This window comes from Wyeomyia smithii, chromosome 1, assembly GCF_029784165.1.
Source record: "Wyeomyia smithii strain HCP4-BCI-WySm-NY-G18 chromosome 1, ASM2978416v1, whole genome shotgun sequence".
NCBI lineage: Eukaryota > Metazoa > Arthropoda > Insecta > Diptera > Culicidae > Wyeomyia > Wyeomyia smithii.
The window spans coordinates 172,971,354-172,987,505 of record NC_073694.1 but is presented as its reverse complement, the minus strand read 5'-3'; the positions used below and the strand labels follow the sequence as shown (position 1 = coordinate 172,987,505).

Sequence of the window (16,152 nt, the reverse complement as noted above, 5' to 3'; positions counted from 1 at the left end):
CTCACCTTTCAAATGATCCGGCTGGGAGGCTTCACCTGCGTTCCGCATGATGTCACTGAGGCAGTGCTCCAGCGAACGCATGTCTAATCCATTGTTTATTCCGGTGCGATCCTGCAAAAAAACGAAGAAGGAGAAGAGAGGCGGAATTAAGATTTCGGTTGTAATTAATGTCGGTTCTGTTGTCCCAGCGCCAGTAGGTACGAGTAGCGACGAAAGTCGTAACGCACCGTCGAATTTTCCACCACCACCACCCGACCACCAACGCCGCCGACAACGAAAATGGAATCGGTAAAACTTTCCGGTGAGAGCGATTAAGTGCAAAGTTTTTCACTTGATTCGCGAGCCGGCGGTGCTGTGGTCAGGGAAGGAGGGGAAGAGGATGTACAGTTATGTGAGTGTTCGGTGGTAAGCCGAATGACAGTTGTTTAAAATTTCCAAGGCGGAAAAGTAGTGGCTCGAGGCTTGAAATTCGTAATTCGGCGAGACGCCAGCAGGCAACAGAGTTTAGACGGTGCTCTTTGGACTTATAAAACAGCGAAAAGTAGGTTTTTTGTAATCACAGTTAAATGCGTCCGCAAGTAATCATTGAAGATTTGTGACATTCTTTTTCAGAGTACGCAGATCGAGGAATGTATCGGGAAAAATAAACGTTGGTATTTGCAGAATTCACTCATTTCTTCCTTTAATTGGCAAGAGACTCTGTCTGCAGACATAATAAAAATCAAGCAGCCTAAGCTTCTACTCAACCGAAATAGAAAATTTACTTCCAACCACAAGTGATTTCTCGGGGTAAGGTTTTATTTACGGTTCTTTGCCAAAGACCCAAACTTCGCCCAGCCTTGCTTGCTTCTTCTCATTCGCTGCCAGCACCGATAACTAAACTCGAAAAAGCCAAATTAGTAGTCCCCATAATTGGCTTCCTGTTTGTCTTCACAACTTTTGCTCTCTCTCTCTTTCTCGTTCCATATCTAAAAGCCACCAAAGTCGATGTCGATTGGCCAAGGTTGGAGGATACGCATAAACTTAATGCTTTCACCTTTTGTTTCGCTTTTTCAGATGTCCTGGCTTTGACTCCTGGGGACGTCTGAAAAGAAACCTAACTCTAGTGTAATGTACCGATTTCTAAGCCTCAGGGTTCTGCTTTCTCCTTCTCCCTGCTGTCGTCACCAGTAGGAGGAGGAAAAATCTAAACCAAATTGCAATGTTGGCGTCAGCCCGAAGGCATTCGCGAACTGTGTTTCATTAGTTTAGCCATAAATTACAACTGGATAGATCATCAGAAGATATTATCCACATTTCAAAGGGTGAACAACTGCGTAGAGCGGAACAGTTAGAAGAAATCGTTCATGTTTGCATTGCCAAATGGAAAGACTATTGGTTAACAAGATTGAAAATTTTGTCTCTGAAAAATGATGAAGGGCACAGATTTGAAAGTTTTCAATTTACAATTAGATTTAAATTACTTTTCTCGCGATTCTCTTTTTTTTTCAATTATTTTCAGTTGTTTGCACATGTCCACATGGGAATGTTTACGACTGCCGGCAGTCGTAAACTTGCTTGGGCCGGGATTCGGTTTCGCGTTAATCGCCAGGTAAAACTACTTACCGAATAACCAAATGGCACATGCCACGGTTTACTGCTCGATCTCGAGTTATTTTAGACACTGCGTCACCTACTGTTAACGGCAGCTGCTGTTGTTTACTCTTCTACGGAAGTGCATTTTTAATGATTTTAAGCCCAACACCGCTCCGTGTTATATATTGACAAAGCAGCTACGAACCGTGCTAAGCCCCGTGAGTCATTAAAAATGCCAGACGTTTTACTGATCGTTATAAAATGTTATGGAGTACATTTTAGTTTATATGATTAATTCACCAATACGAGCACGCTACGTTGGGTTTGTTTTTTTTCCTGTGGTTTTACCATTTTTAATTCTAATTTGTACTTAAAGCAGAAAGAGCCGAATAATTTTGACATTTTATAGGCGGTGGGTTAGATGATTATTGGTATTTGGGGTATAAGTAAAGTCGAGGAGTTTTTCAGGAACGTTTGTGTTTTTTGGCGTATTGTGCTCTATCTGACCCAAACACATATCGTTCTACGGTGTTTGTGAAGAAATGAAATCAATTTTGTATTCAAATATTCATCCTTTTACACATCTTGATTGGTAGCTAAAACACGATTCAGACAAAGAGTTTGAAGTTTTTTTTTTTGTTCATTAGTTTGTCCGGTCTTCCACCACCTTCGTGGCGAACTAATGTTCAGGTTTGCAGGAAATTATACACAGGCGAAACCGCAAGATTTTCGCTTTTGAAATGGTTTGCCTTGATTTTTTTTTTTTGCAGTTCAGTTGAAACTCTACAAGGCGCTTGCACAATGCTTCCTGTTTCTTTCGACGCCATTAGAAACAGAACTGAACATGTACAAACAAAACATAAAGAGAAAAGACAGCTCATACTCTCATTTCTCCCGAGCACGTTTGTTGTAGGTAGAGTAAGAGAGCCTGAGAAAAAATTTCAAAATTTTAGTTGTCACCCGTTGAAAAAACACTTTTTACCAATTATCTTGTTACTTTTGTAATTTTTTTGAGAATCTAAATTCAGGTTCACTTAAAATATCTCATTAGTAGCTGATAAAGTTCTGAAAATATAATATATATAATGAAGAGAAAAAAGTTTCGTAGCACCCTAAAATCATCAGATTCTTCATGCAGTAGGCAAAATGTTTCTGCCGCTCGCCAAAACATTGCGGTTAGTGGTAAAACTCAATTTTTTCCAGGGTACTACAAAAGGATATAATTTCTTCGCATGTATTGAATTTTTGTTTTAATCTGCAATCGTGCTGTATTTTCGAAGTAAAATACTTCTCTCAGGAAGTACGGCTACATAGGGATGTGAAATGAAAATTTAAAACCGAAAAAAGTGAAAAATATGTCCAATTTCAGATGCTAATAAATCGGTTAGTATTCGATGGATTTCCTTCGTTCTTGCAGCAATAGATTGGAAAATCTGCTAAGATTCTTCCCAAATAAAGATAATTGTGATTTTATTATCCAAACTATTGTACTATTGAAAATAGTCAAGCCTTGTCAAAACATAAAATTCGACCTCTGATTGGTCGTTATATGCTTGCATCCCAAGCACGGTCGACAGAATCAAATACCTTGCAATTTAAAATATGCTATTTGGCCTATATATGAGCCTGTTTCAGCTGAAGCCGCTCATAATAGTTCAAGACAGCGACAACAGCAGTCATCCCTTAGCAGCAGTAGTAGCAGTGCAGTGGATACCAGCGATAGCAGATAGCGGCCACAACTGTGGCATAGCAATGGGTAGCGCACTAGTTGCAGCGGATCTCAGCATCGATAGCCGCTGATGAAGGGGGCACGGATACCAATGGCAGCGTATAGCGGTCACAACTGTGGCATGGTTACGGATAGCGTAGCAGTTTCAGCGGGTATATCTGACCATGAAGAATTTATGCAATAATTGAATGAAAATTGCAATTGCAGCAATCGCTCTTTTTTAAGGCTACTAATTGTATTTGAAAGAGCATAATGAATGGTAATTAATAAACTGAGGTTTGATGCTGCTGCAAATGCACAGTAGTGTGATGTTTATTACGATTTGTTGATACTGTGCTTAACAAGCGGTATATACGAAACAAATCCGATTTCAAACGGAAAAGTTCGGCACGTTCTGCTCACGATGCTGAATCTGTTTTAGAAAATTCACAACACTTCATTAACAAGGATGTAACGTCTTGAAGAAGACGGTTATAGTTTGACATCACAGCAGAACGGTTATAGTTTGACATCACAGACTCCAGACTCATGAAAATAAAGTATTTCTGGAATCGAGATGATGCTGAGAGACTAAAAATCAACTGCAGACGCCATTTTGAGAATCATGACGGTGTCTTCCGATTTTCGAAATATAGCTTAAATGGTCTAATACCGCCCATTTTGAAGCAAACGGCTGTGCGGCGCGTACCAGCAATACATACCGTACTAGTTTTAATTTTAATTTCAATTTCAACAAACAGATCATCATTCTATAGTACTCAATCACTTGGACAACTCTGCTGAAGACATGAATGATCTATGTCCTAAGATTAGAGAGCTACAATGCATCCTTCATGCTCACACTGTACATGTACCACTTTTGCTCTCAACGTTTTTTGGTTGTCATTATTTTTCCTATAGAACAAAAGTGGTTCATGTTTTTCTATTGAAGTTTGGGTAAGTTTTTAACCAGATCTCGTTATGCTTTCATGTACTGTCTTTTTAAACCTTTCCAGCAATGATTTAGTGCAGTTATGTAGAAAAACATTGTTCAAAATAATTTACTATTTGAGTGTTTTCGTTTACCGCGTCTCCTGAAAAATTTACTTAATGGCACATGTACCATATTTGCTCTCAACGGCTCAAATGGCCGTACGTCCTAGGACATGGTCTGCACAATATAATTCCGCCAACTTGATCGGTCCATGGCTGCCCCCCTCCAATTCCGCGGGCATTCCGTACTTGCCAGATCATGCTCCACCTAATCCAACCACCTTGCTCTTTGCGCTTCTCTTCGTCTCGTACCAACCGGATTCGAGGTGAGAATCAATTTTGCAGGAGAATTGTCCGTTGTTCTCGCCACGTGCCCTGCCCAACGTATACGTCCAGTTTTGGCCACTTTCTGGATGCTGGGTTCACCGTAGAGTTCCACGAACTCGTGGTTTATTCTCCGTCTCCACACTCCGTGTTCCTGTATACCGCCAAAGATGGTTCTTAGCACCCGTCGTTCAAAAACTCCGAGCGCACGCAGGTCCTCTTCAAGCATTGTCCACGTCTCATGCCCATAGAGAACAACCGGTCTAATAAGCGTTTTGTACAAAGTGCACTTTGCGCGGGAAGTTGGACGATTCGACCGTAATTTTTTGTTGAGCCCATAGTAGGCATGACTCCCGCTGATTGTTTGCCTTACGGCTGGTATCGTTGTTTTCAGTTACCATTAAGCCAAGGTACACGAACTCGCCGACTACCTCAAACTCATCACCGTCGATTATCACAACACTAACTAGGCGTGCCCTGTTGCGTCCAACACCACCCGCTAGCATGTACTACGTTTTAGACGTATTTATCTTCAGACCAATCTTCTATGTTTCACATTCTAGTCTGATGTACTGATCTACCACCGCCTCAAATGTTCTGCCGACAGCAGATTAATTGACCGGATTAACGAAAACCATCGAAAGACCATCACCTTGTCGAAGTCCCCTGCGGGATCCAAATGGATCGGATAGACCACTGCACATCCTTCTTCGTAGCCTTTATCAGTCTGGTAAGCTTTCCGGGGAAGTCGTTTTCGTCGAGTACTCTCCATAGCTCTTCATGATTAATCGTGTCATAATATCATAAGCGGCTTTGAATTCGATGAAGAGATGATGCGTAGGGACTCTGTATTCGCGGCGTTTTTGCAGGATCTTCCGCAGAGTAAATATCTGGTCCGTTGTGGACCGACCCTCAATGAAGCCTGCCTGGTAACTTCCCACGAATTTGTTGGTTAGTGTTGACAGTCGCTTGAAAATTATTTGGGATATCACTTTGTAGATGGCATTCAGGATAGTGATCACTCGGTAGTTTTCACAGTCTAGCTTGTCGCCTTTCTTGTAAATGGGGCAAATAACCCCATCTTTCCACTCCTCCGGTTGGTATTCCGTTTCCCAAATATTAACAATTAGCCTATGCAGATTTTCATCGAAGTGCTGTCTCCACCTTTCGATCACCTCACGATCATCCGTCAAGATATACCCCTTCTTATCCCTGCGAATTTCGGCTCGCGGAACAAAGTCTTTGCGAGTTGCGTTCTTCGCACTCCACCTCCTCCTGGCGGCGCTTTTTCCCTGGAAGAGTTGGGTTTGCTGTCTCCGTTTCTATTTGTACCGCTCCACGTTCTGACGGGTGGCTCTCCGCAGTATGACTGCCCGCGCTGCGTTCTTTTCATTAAATATCTGCCGACATTCCCGTCAAACCATTTGTTACGCTGACTCGGTACTTCGCGACCGAGGTACTTCGTAGGAAATTGAGAGAACGGCAGTTCCATGTTCTGAGTATCCAACCGATTATTCTGGTTCGAATTTACTGTTATAGCGTTCGTTGCTTTTGATTTTCGCGGTGCAGGCTTGCAAGGCCCACGACCAACCCCACTTTCTCGCAGGAGAACTGACGTAGTGCTCCTTTTTTTAAGTCCCGAACACAACCAGGACTAGGACATAACGCTTGTGGGTGCGTCACTTAGGGCGCTTGTGGTGGTGTTACCTGTCCAAGAAACTTCCTTCCGAGGAAGGAAGTCAAGCATATGGCTGATAGTCCCACCGGGGTTGGTTACCCGATTTTCTTACTAGTTACTCGTATCCCGGTTGGCACCAACGAGGAGGTAGGGGTTCGGTAGCTGGGAGGCTAATGGTTCGCATATGGGAACAGTATTGCGCTTTTGGTCCAATCATTCGCCAACCAAGGCAAGGCTAGGTATCGCCGAAAAATTCATCAAGAAGTAAATACGAACCGGAACAATCGGCAACAACCCAAATGACGAAATGAGGGTGACGATTGAAAGCTCGGTACGTGGAACTGCTGTGGCGACCGGATCCTGCTGGATCAACTAGAACCCCGTCACGTCGGTATCGTTGCACTCCATGGGCTTTTCCGGAAAGAAGAAAAAGTAAGGAGGTTTTGTGGCCGCGAGTCTCAGTACTACTGACTGGGTACCGGCTTTATAGTGCTGGGCAGGATGCACAATGGTGTGGTCAAGTAACAGGCAATCAACAACAGGTTGTGGTTAGAAATAAAAGTCTGGTTCTAAAACAACACCATCCTCAACGTGCACTGCCCTTACGAAGGAAGATGCGATGCAAAGAAAGCAACGTTTCACGCGCCACTGAAGGACCTCACATCGAGACATCAAAATCATCATCGGGGACGTAAATGCTCAGATCGGAAGGGACGAAATTGCACGAACCGTTGATCGGCCTTCATAACCTGCACACCGAGACAAACGACAATGGCCGAAGTTGCGTTTTCTTTGCAGCTTCTAGAGAAGTTCGAAGTACCTTCTATCTCCGTAAAGACATCCCCGAAGCCCCTTGGAGATCACCTGACCAACGTACAGCAAACCATATTGACCATGCTCCCATCGACAACCGGTTTTTTGCAGATATCACCAACGTACGCACCAATCGACTTTTTAGTTTTGGTATGCTTGCGCTCGAGACCGTAGACCGTGTATCACGTACGACATAGCCAAACTACGTAGTTTAAAATCAAGCAGCTCTCCGACTCCCAGGCTGCATAGGAATATGCGCTACAGCTCGAGCTCGAATCGACAAGGCAGGACAAAGGCTTTTACAAACAGGCACGGAACGACATGAGTATGATGCTCAAACGAAAGAAGTGCCAGAGCGCATCACCTCTCGAGGATGGCTGGTGCAGTAATTGTGTCCATTAGGAACTGGAGCAGCTGTCTCGCGCCAGCGATTTGTTGACGTTCTATGAGAAAATAAACTATGTAGCCTCGCAGAGGCTATGTACCGCAAGTCGGCATGTGCTACGGCGAGGGTGGAAACCTTCTCACGGGTGTCAGCGAGGTGGCGACAAGTGGAGGAAGTACTTTAATGGACACTTTCAAGGCGATATAGCAAGCAGAAATGGAACAGAAACTGACCTAAGAGCACCAGCAGTAGATGACCGAGTACCAGTCCCGGATGTGAGATCAGGAAGCCGCAGATCAACAAAGCCGCCGGTAAAGATGAACGACGGAGTAAATTTTTGAAGAATAGTAGAGATGCGATGGTTAGCGCGCTGCACTGGGTCATTTTCTAGAATTGGATTCTGTCAGGCGAGTGGATGGAGCTAGTCGTGCCCCATCTACAATAAGGGCGGCAAGCTGAAGTGCCGCAACAACTCATCAATGTCGGCAACAAAATACTCTCGCAGATTCTTTCCCGTCGTCTATCACCTTCAATCAGGAGGTTCGCGGGCCAGTACCAGGAGGGCTACATGGAAAACCGCACCACCACAGACTATATGTTTTCAATTTGATTTCATCTCATCTTCATTGACTTCACGGCGATCTGTTCGAGAATAACCGGATAAACTGGTGCGATTGAGGAAGGCCACCATGGCACAAGTGATGTGCTACGTGCGGGTTTCGGAGATACTCTCGAACCCCTTTTTGGGCTTTGCGGATGACTTTAACATGCGAGCGAGAGGAAAACAGCCATTCCTACTCAAGTTTCTGTAGACGGCGATGAGCTCAAGGAGGTCGAAGAGTTGGTGTATCTGGGGTCACTGGTGACCGCCGACAATGACAACAAAGAGATCCAAAAACGTACCCAGGCTGAAAATCGTGCCGAATTTTCACTTCGGAACGCACTTGTATGGAATCGAGTGCGCCGATGTCCGAAGTTGTCGCTATACAAAATTTTGTTGAGACCGCTAGATATCTACGGAATCGAGACAACAACGCTTCTGGTGGAGGATTTGAACGCCCGTGGGGTTTTCGAAAGAAAGGTGCAGCGAGTTATCTACGGTGGAGTACAGACGGAAGAAGGAGAATGGCGGAAGCACATAAACCATGAGCTACGCGCGCTGCTTGTCAATAGGAAACGGTGAGGATGACGAACGACAATCCTGTTGAATCGCTTCTCTTCAGTAACCCAACCGACACCTAATATAATGGAGCGCAGTGTGCTTGACAGCTCGAACACATCAAAGGGGACTTGAGGGTGATGAAACCCTCGACATACTCTTGACACAGCACGAGCAACCATGTCCCTCGTTTGATTGGTAAGGTAGGTATGGACATACCCGGAACCAGAATGATGCACAGAAACCCTATATCAACTCTATACCCCATATTTTCGAGATGGCGACTTCCGGTTTCTGGAAAACAGGCTCATTTTGGCGTTACTATATCAAATTTATTAAAAACCGGGGCTCAGCATGTAAGCTAAGTGCTTCCGAGTAGGAAAAAAGTGATCAGAGATGTAGGTTCTTCATTTTCCGGCTTGGAGTGCTGAAGAAGAAACGTCAAGACGAGATAGGTTATTAAAGGGTCAATTACGCATCTCATCTATCGCGGTGGCACCATTTTCGATACTCTTGATTTTTGTTCGCCAGTAGGAAACAATAATCAAAGTCATGAAAACGCATGGCGAAACTTGAAATATTTCTTGAAAGCAGTCTCTTTTCAGATTAGTGATTCATCAACTGTCTCTAGAGCTCGGGAGAGTGTCGGTAGAGGGGAAACCAGAAGAGAGTTTTTAAGTATTTAGTTTGAACTTTAAAGATTTTAACTGATCGAAATGTTAATTTCAATCTTGGCTCATGTAAATGAATAGCGGTGGTTTAAAACGCAACTATGTTCTACGTCCGACGTTTCGGCCTTTGGATCTCCCTGAGGAAGACCAAGTCCAAAGGCCGAAACGTCGGTCATGACATAAAACATGGTAGCGTTTTGTTCCACCGTTAAGACTGAAAAACCCATATTTTCCATAGAATCAAATGAATAGTTATAGAGTTTTCCATATGACTCTGATTTGAATGGAAGTTTGCACACGCATTAGGCTTAGAAAAATGACCATTTTTCAGGGGAGAAGATTTATGTTTAGACTCAAAAATTATATATCAAAAAAACTCGCAATTACTTAAATTGAAAACTCCCGGAACTCGACTTACTCTGTTACCTATCCAGCTTCGATAAACGGGATTGCGATCTCATCTCATTTTCTTTAGTTGACTTTGGTTTGCAACAGCTGTCACGGTAGCGTGGAGCTTTCACGCGATTAGCCTTGCAGCTTTTCCTCTCCGAGGATGCAACTGCATTATAAATAGAACTGGCTCTTCTTCCTAAGGGTAAAAAAGTAGACAATCCGAAAAAACTACCAACGATGTTCAATGCCTCCGTGTATTTCTAATCCGGCCGTACGGCTAACGCCACGGAAACGGTGAAGACGACGACGACGACGAATGCTTTCAGGAGCGTATTTTCGATATATTTCATTCAAAATCCAATAAGAAAATATTTATACGACCTGATTCCTTCTTGCCTCGATCCCGTTGCCCTGTAAGGCACACCACTAGGTTCCACCCAGCTCACCAGCGTGTGTGGATTCGATTTTCGGATTTTTGCAGTCAGTCAGACGGAAGAGGTATACTTTATGGGTAAGCTGGAATAAGATAAACCAACCGTTATGCTCGCTGTTCGGCGTTAGGTGGTGCGATTTAGCTTGCGGTTTAGAAGCGGTGGTTAGCAGTTTTGCCAACATTCGGAACCCGGCAACAGCTGGCGGTTTCGTCGTTGGGAAGAGATAGATTGAGGTTGGTTTGCACATTTCTGCTCGGATGAGTTGTTACTCCAGTGAAGAAAAGAAAAACATTCTTTTAACCGGGCTGTACGAGTACAATAGACGGTTTCCAATCTATGTCTGATTGTGTGCGCGCTTGAGTACGTGTGCCCGTTTGTGAATGTGTCCGTGTGTCGGTGTCTTCGATTTTCTTTTTGTTTTGTTAGAAAGCTTGCTTCTATTATTCTCAATTTTTCAATTTTGGCATGCCAAAGAAAAATCGGGTAGCGTGCCGGGAAAATAAATGATGTGAAAACACAAACCTGTACCACCTTGTACATATGTTGACGTTATTGGAAACAGACCAATAATAGCATTTTGTTGTGTTCGTCGGAAAGGTTTCCAACTGCTAATTCACCAGTCAATATAAAACTGCCTAAATTCGGCACACGCAACCTCGCGCTGCTATCCTTTCGCAACGAATTTGTTTGTATCAATCACAGAGAGTCCATCCATCAATCAGACATAATCAATACTGTGGGGACAATAACTTCCACGAGATGGCAAAGTCCAGCACGCTAACACACAACAACAGGCTGCCTAAATCAGATTTGAAACAAACAATGCCCTCTAATGCTATTTTCGTGACATTGGCACTGTCACCCACGAGCACAAACGATTCTGACTAGTTGAAATGTCCGTAAATAATCTGCCAGTCTCATTCTGGACTCAGCCAGAAACAGCAGCTCCGAGCGTTCACATCCTTCGGTTCCTTAGCGACGTGCCCCAATTGCAGTTCTGTCGATGCTGTGACTAGGCTGTGTGATCGACCCGAGCAGCAGCAGCAACAGCAGCAGACGTCTTTCGGCTTTATAAATTATGGACGTTTCAATTCGCTGTTCAATCCAATTGGCCCCCACACAACTTTTCATGTCGAAAAGCCACCGGGGAAAGCTTTTCCGGGTCTTGCGAGAAAAAATCATGAAGTCCATTAAAATTCCATAATCAATTCAATCACAGCTGGAACGGTTCGGCCCGTGCGCAGTGTTTATTGAGGCTTAGAGCTTTTGCACTAAGTGGGCGGTAGATAGTTTTATTCGAATCGATTGACAGCCTTCGGTGGCATGACAATCCCACAGCTAGACGGTCGGTCTGCAAGTATTTTGAAGCTATTTTTATTGCACACCGCTGGGATTTCTGCAGATTTCAAAACCCCAGCACATTTAACATTTGCACTTCGAAACAAGTTTCTGTCTTTTTCAACAAGCCGGTTTTTTGTACCGAAAAACTACGATCTTTCTAGGGCAACTTTTTTTTCTTTTGTCGATCAGTGTAATTTTTCGAAAAAGTGTTTAAGAAAACAACCTCTAAACTATCTTTATGGTAGTTAAATCTGTTGTGCCAGTAGCACATTACATAAATGAATTTTCGAAAATTTTTGAATTTGAATATAATCTGGACCTTATAGGAGGAACTGGCAGCACGACCAACAATAAGCACGCAGTTCTGCTTGCTTCATGTTAATCTTCGAATTATTAGTGTTTTTTATAAGTTCAAACAGCATAAGTTCTCAAAAACGTTAAACTGGTGCGCGTTTTGTACGGAAGTGCAAAAGTGATTAGGTTCGAGTGCATCGTTTAGTGAAAAATCATTAAGATGAACATTGAAAATATCCGGTCGTGTAAAATGTGTCTGAAGTGTGAGCAGGATGACACAAGTTATCGTTCATTGAAAAAGCTCGCGAAGAACGTTTTCTTTTGGTTTGACACGGACAACGCGGTCAAACTAGAGAAAAAATTAATGCGAAAGAGACAACACCAGCTAAGTATCCCTACTCATTTACAGTTCGTGTGATGTATTCTCGAAAGTGACGATGCCAGTCACGCACACTAAACGTAAAGTGTTTGCTTTATATATGACTTGCTTTCACCACTGCTGTGTAAATCATATAGGGTTGGTGGAGCTGATAACAAAGCAAACTTAGTGCTGTGCGCGTACTGCTTCGATGTAAAATGTTAGTCTTCCCACGAAATAAAATGGTGTAAGGGACGATCCATTAATGATGTCACGCAAAATTTGAAAAAAATTACCTCCCCCCCCCCTCGTCTCAAGCTGTCACAACTTCCTTGACCCCCTCCCTTCTTAATTACGTCACGTTTTTATACCCCCTCCCTCTTTTTTGGTAATAATTGATTGAAAATCGAGAAATTTGTAAGGAATGCATTTTTTCTTAATAAGAAAAATTTTACTGTAAGAAAAACTGAAATTAAGATTATAGAAGATAACTAGTTCTTAGTCCAAGGATGCTGTTGATGGAGTCGCATATCGACGACATAGAAAGCCGAGACAGTAACTGCAGCATCATTGCTGATTTTCGAAAGACCGTCAATATTTAGTTCCTTTTCTTCAATCCAAATCTTCTCCACATGTTACAATAGCCAAGCATTTTTATTTACGTTTTGTCACAAATTTTGTATTGATTGGATTGAGAGACACTAAAAATTAATGAAATAGCGCTGTCCATCATAAATGAACATGCACGGTAAAACATAATTAACGAATATTATGCTTTTTTAACGAGAAAAAAAAATGTCATTTATTTTATCTAAAGCAAATCTTAAGCAAAAAAAGGGATTGTAGAACTATAAATGAATGATGCAAATATCATGAATAGCTCTGAGTTGAACTCTGTGGTTAGGTATGTGACTTTTTTATTTATTTTTTTTTTCTTGAGTTGAAATGTGATATCACACTCAAGCTAACCCCCCCTTCCCCCATATGTCACAATAATTGAAACCCCCCCCCCTCGCCTTAACGCGTGACATCATTAATGGATGGTCCCTAATTGGTGAAATAGCAAAGTTCGGCTTCTCCTGTCAATTCTGAATGAACTCGCTCTTGGCAGGATAAGTACCGTTATATTTTGCAGCTTTTTGTTAGTTTTGAGATCAGCTGAACCCGACATAAAAAAAACACCAACCGTGAAGTTTAATTTTCCACGCTCGCAGCGCCACCGTCGGTCACTGGCGGGTAGGCAAACTTACCAATAAAGCTGCCCATGAAATAGATGGGGAGATGCATTCGAACAAAATAAAATCTGTTAGTAGGATAATCCGTTTCGCTTATATAGAGAAAGTTTATATATATATTTGCTTCCTATATTATTACAATTCATGATTTCTCAAGCTTTTGAACAATTGTTAAATATTCACATTTTTTCATTTGATCATGTTGAATCTTATAAGTGGACTTGACACGAGTTCTACTATATATTCGGACTTCGATTGGATTGGCTTTTTGTAAATAAACTTTGTTTGTACAGTAAGGTCCTTTTTTACACGGTTTCATTTTACACGTTTTTGCCTTTCTCCTAGAAAGGTATAGCAATCACTTGCAAAACCGAAAGTATAAAAGTGCTCCAAAGGGCCGAATGGCATATATCACTCGACTCAGCTCGACGAACTGAGCATTTTCTGTATGTGTGTGTGTGTGTGTATGTGTATGTGTGTGTGTGTATGTGCAGATTTTTATTCTCACTCACTTTTCTCAGAGATGGCTGAACCGATTTTCATGAAATTAATTGCAAATGAAAGGTCTTGCTGTCCCATAAGACCCTATAACATTTTATTGTAATCGGATTTTTAGTTTAGAGGTTATGTATCAAAATGTTAAAATCACGAAACATCATTATCTCAAAAACTACACAACCGATTTGAACAAAATTGATTTTAAATGAACGAGCTACCTTAAAAACCCCTAACTTTTGAATTTTAAGAAAATTGAACATGTGGTTTCAAAGTTATGAAAAGAAACGTGTTCTGAAGACTTTTTAATCTCACTCATGTTTCTCAGAGATGGCTGGACCTATTTTCATAAAATCAGTGTCAAATGGAAGGTCTAGTTGCCCCATAAGACCCTATTGATTTGTTTTGCAATCGGACTATTACTTTGCCTGTTATGTTTAAAAATGTGAAATCAGGCTATGAAAAGGAACATATTCCGAAGACTACTTGGACTCACTCACTTTTCTCAAAAATGGCTGACCCGATTTCCACAATATTAGTGTCAAATGAAATGTATAGCTGCCTCATAATACCCTATTGAATTTTACTGCAAGCGGACTGTAACTTCATCTGTAATGTATCGAAATGTGAAAATCACGAAACTTCATTATCTCAGAAACTACACAACCGATTTGAACAATATCGATATGAAATGAACGAGCTAGTTAAGGGGTAACTGATGAATTATGATTGAACACGTGGTTTCAAATTTTGGCTGCCCTATACGTTCCCATTTCATTTAATTATAATCGAACTTAAGCAACCGTTATGTATTAAATTGTTAAAAAAAACAACGGAAGTCTATTATCTCAAAGATTACATGACTTATTTGAACATAACTAGTGTCATACGAACGAGTCATCTCTCGAACTTACAAATAACAAACTTCATAACAATTTGATATGTGGCTCAAAATTAAATTAAAAAGTTATGGAAAGCGAAGAAATTCAAAGACTATTTGAAACTATACCTGCTTTGATCGATATATGTGGGCTCAACATAATTTAAATGTGGTATCGTACTATTTGAACGTTCCAATTTAATTGATTCCTTGCGATGTGTTAAAAGTCTGCAAATGCACGACGAATCGGCCAAAGGATAAGATCAAAGTCAAATAACAAATCGTTTGAAATGATTGGGTTTATCGAAATGACAATATCCTCGACTTTTGGCTTCTGTACATCGCCTTAGGTCTGAATATATTCATATTGGGTGGTATTCGGTCATTTTTAGCAGATTTTCTGGCATCAATCTGACACCGGAAATACCCATATTGGGAGGTATTTAGTTGTTTTGGTTGTTTTCCAGAAACTAAAAGTGGTCATCTTTAAATTCAAAATGGTATCCAGGGTCAATGTTTGGTTTCTATGCATCATCTCGATTACAGAAATATTCATATTGAGTATTATTCGGTCATTTTCAACTTTTTCCTAAAAGTTGCCATTTAGCAATTCAAAATGGTGCCTAAGGTCAATTGTTAGCTCATTGCATCATTCTAGTTCCAGATATACTCATATTGGATGGTATTTGGTTATTTTAGGCTGTTTTTGACAAATCGGAAGTCGCCATCTTGGATTTCAAAATGGTATTTGAGATAATTTCTAGCCTCTGAGCGTCATTCTGGTTGAAGAAACACCCATATTGGGTGTTATTCGATCATTTTCGGCTGTTTCCCAGGAACCGGAAGTCGCCAACCTAGAATCCAAAATGGGATGTGTGGTCGATTTCAGCTGCTGTGTATCATTCTAGATCCGGAGATACTCATGTCAGACGGAAATCGGCCATTTTTGGCTGTTTTCCAGAAACCAAATGTGCCATCCTACAATTCATAGTGGTGTTCTTGCAACATTCTGGCTCCGGAGATACTCATATTGGGTGGTATTTGGTCACTTTGGGCTGTTTTTCAGAAACCGGAAGTCGTCATTTTGAACTTTGAAATTGCCTGTGAAATCAATATCTGTCATCTGAGCGTAATTCTGGTTTCGAAAACATTCATATTTCCGGCTGTTTGCCAGACACCGGAAGTCACCATCTTAAAATTCAAGATTGTGTCTGTGATCAATTTTTAGCTTCTGTGCATCTTTCTGGTTCCGGAGATACTCATATTTAATGGGAATCGTCCATTTCAGGCTGATTTCCAGAAACCGGAAGTTGCCATTTTACAATCCAAAATGTTGCGTGAGATCGATTATGGAACATATTCTTTGCCACTAGAACATTCACCTGCCAAATTTGGTTCCATTTAGTTGGTTAGCTC

General features: G+C 41.7%; 1 protein-coding gene across 6 annotated transcripts in view; it reads right to left on the bottom strand.

Annotated features, from left to right (window-relative positions):
• LOC129732015 (translational regulator orb2-like) overlaps positions 1-16,152 on the bottom strand; it is an 815,319-nt gene that overhangs the window by 626,493 nt on the left and 172,674 nt on the right. For all 6 annotated transcript variants that reach the window (XM_055692491.1, XM_055692477.1, XM_055692467.1 and 3 more), the window contains one exon: positions 6-111. In XM_055692491.1, coding sequence (XP_055548466.1) covers positions 6-111 — 106 coding nt within the window. The remainder of the gene's footprint in view (positions 1-5; positions 112-16,152) is intronic.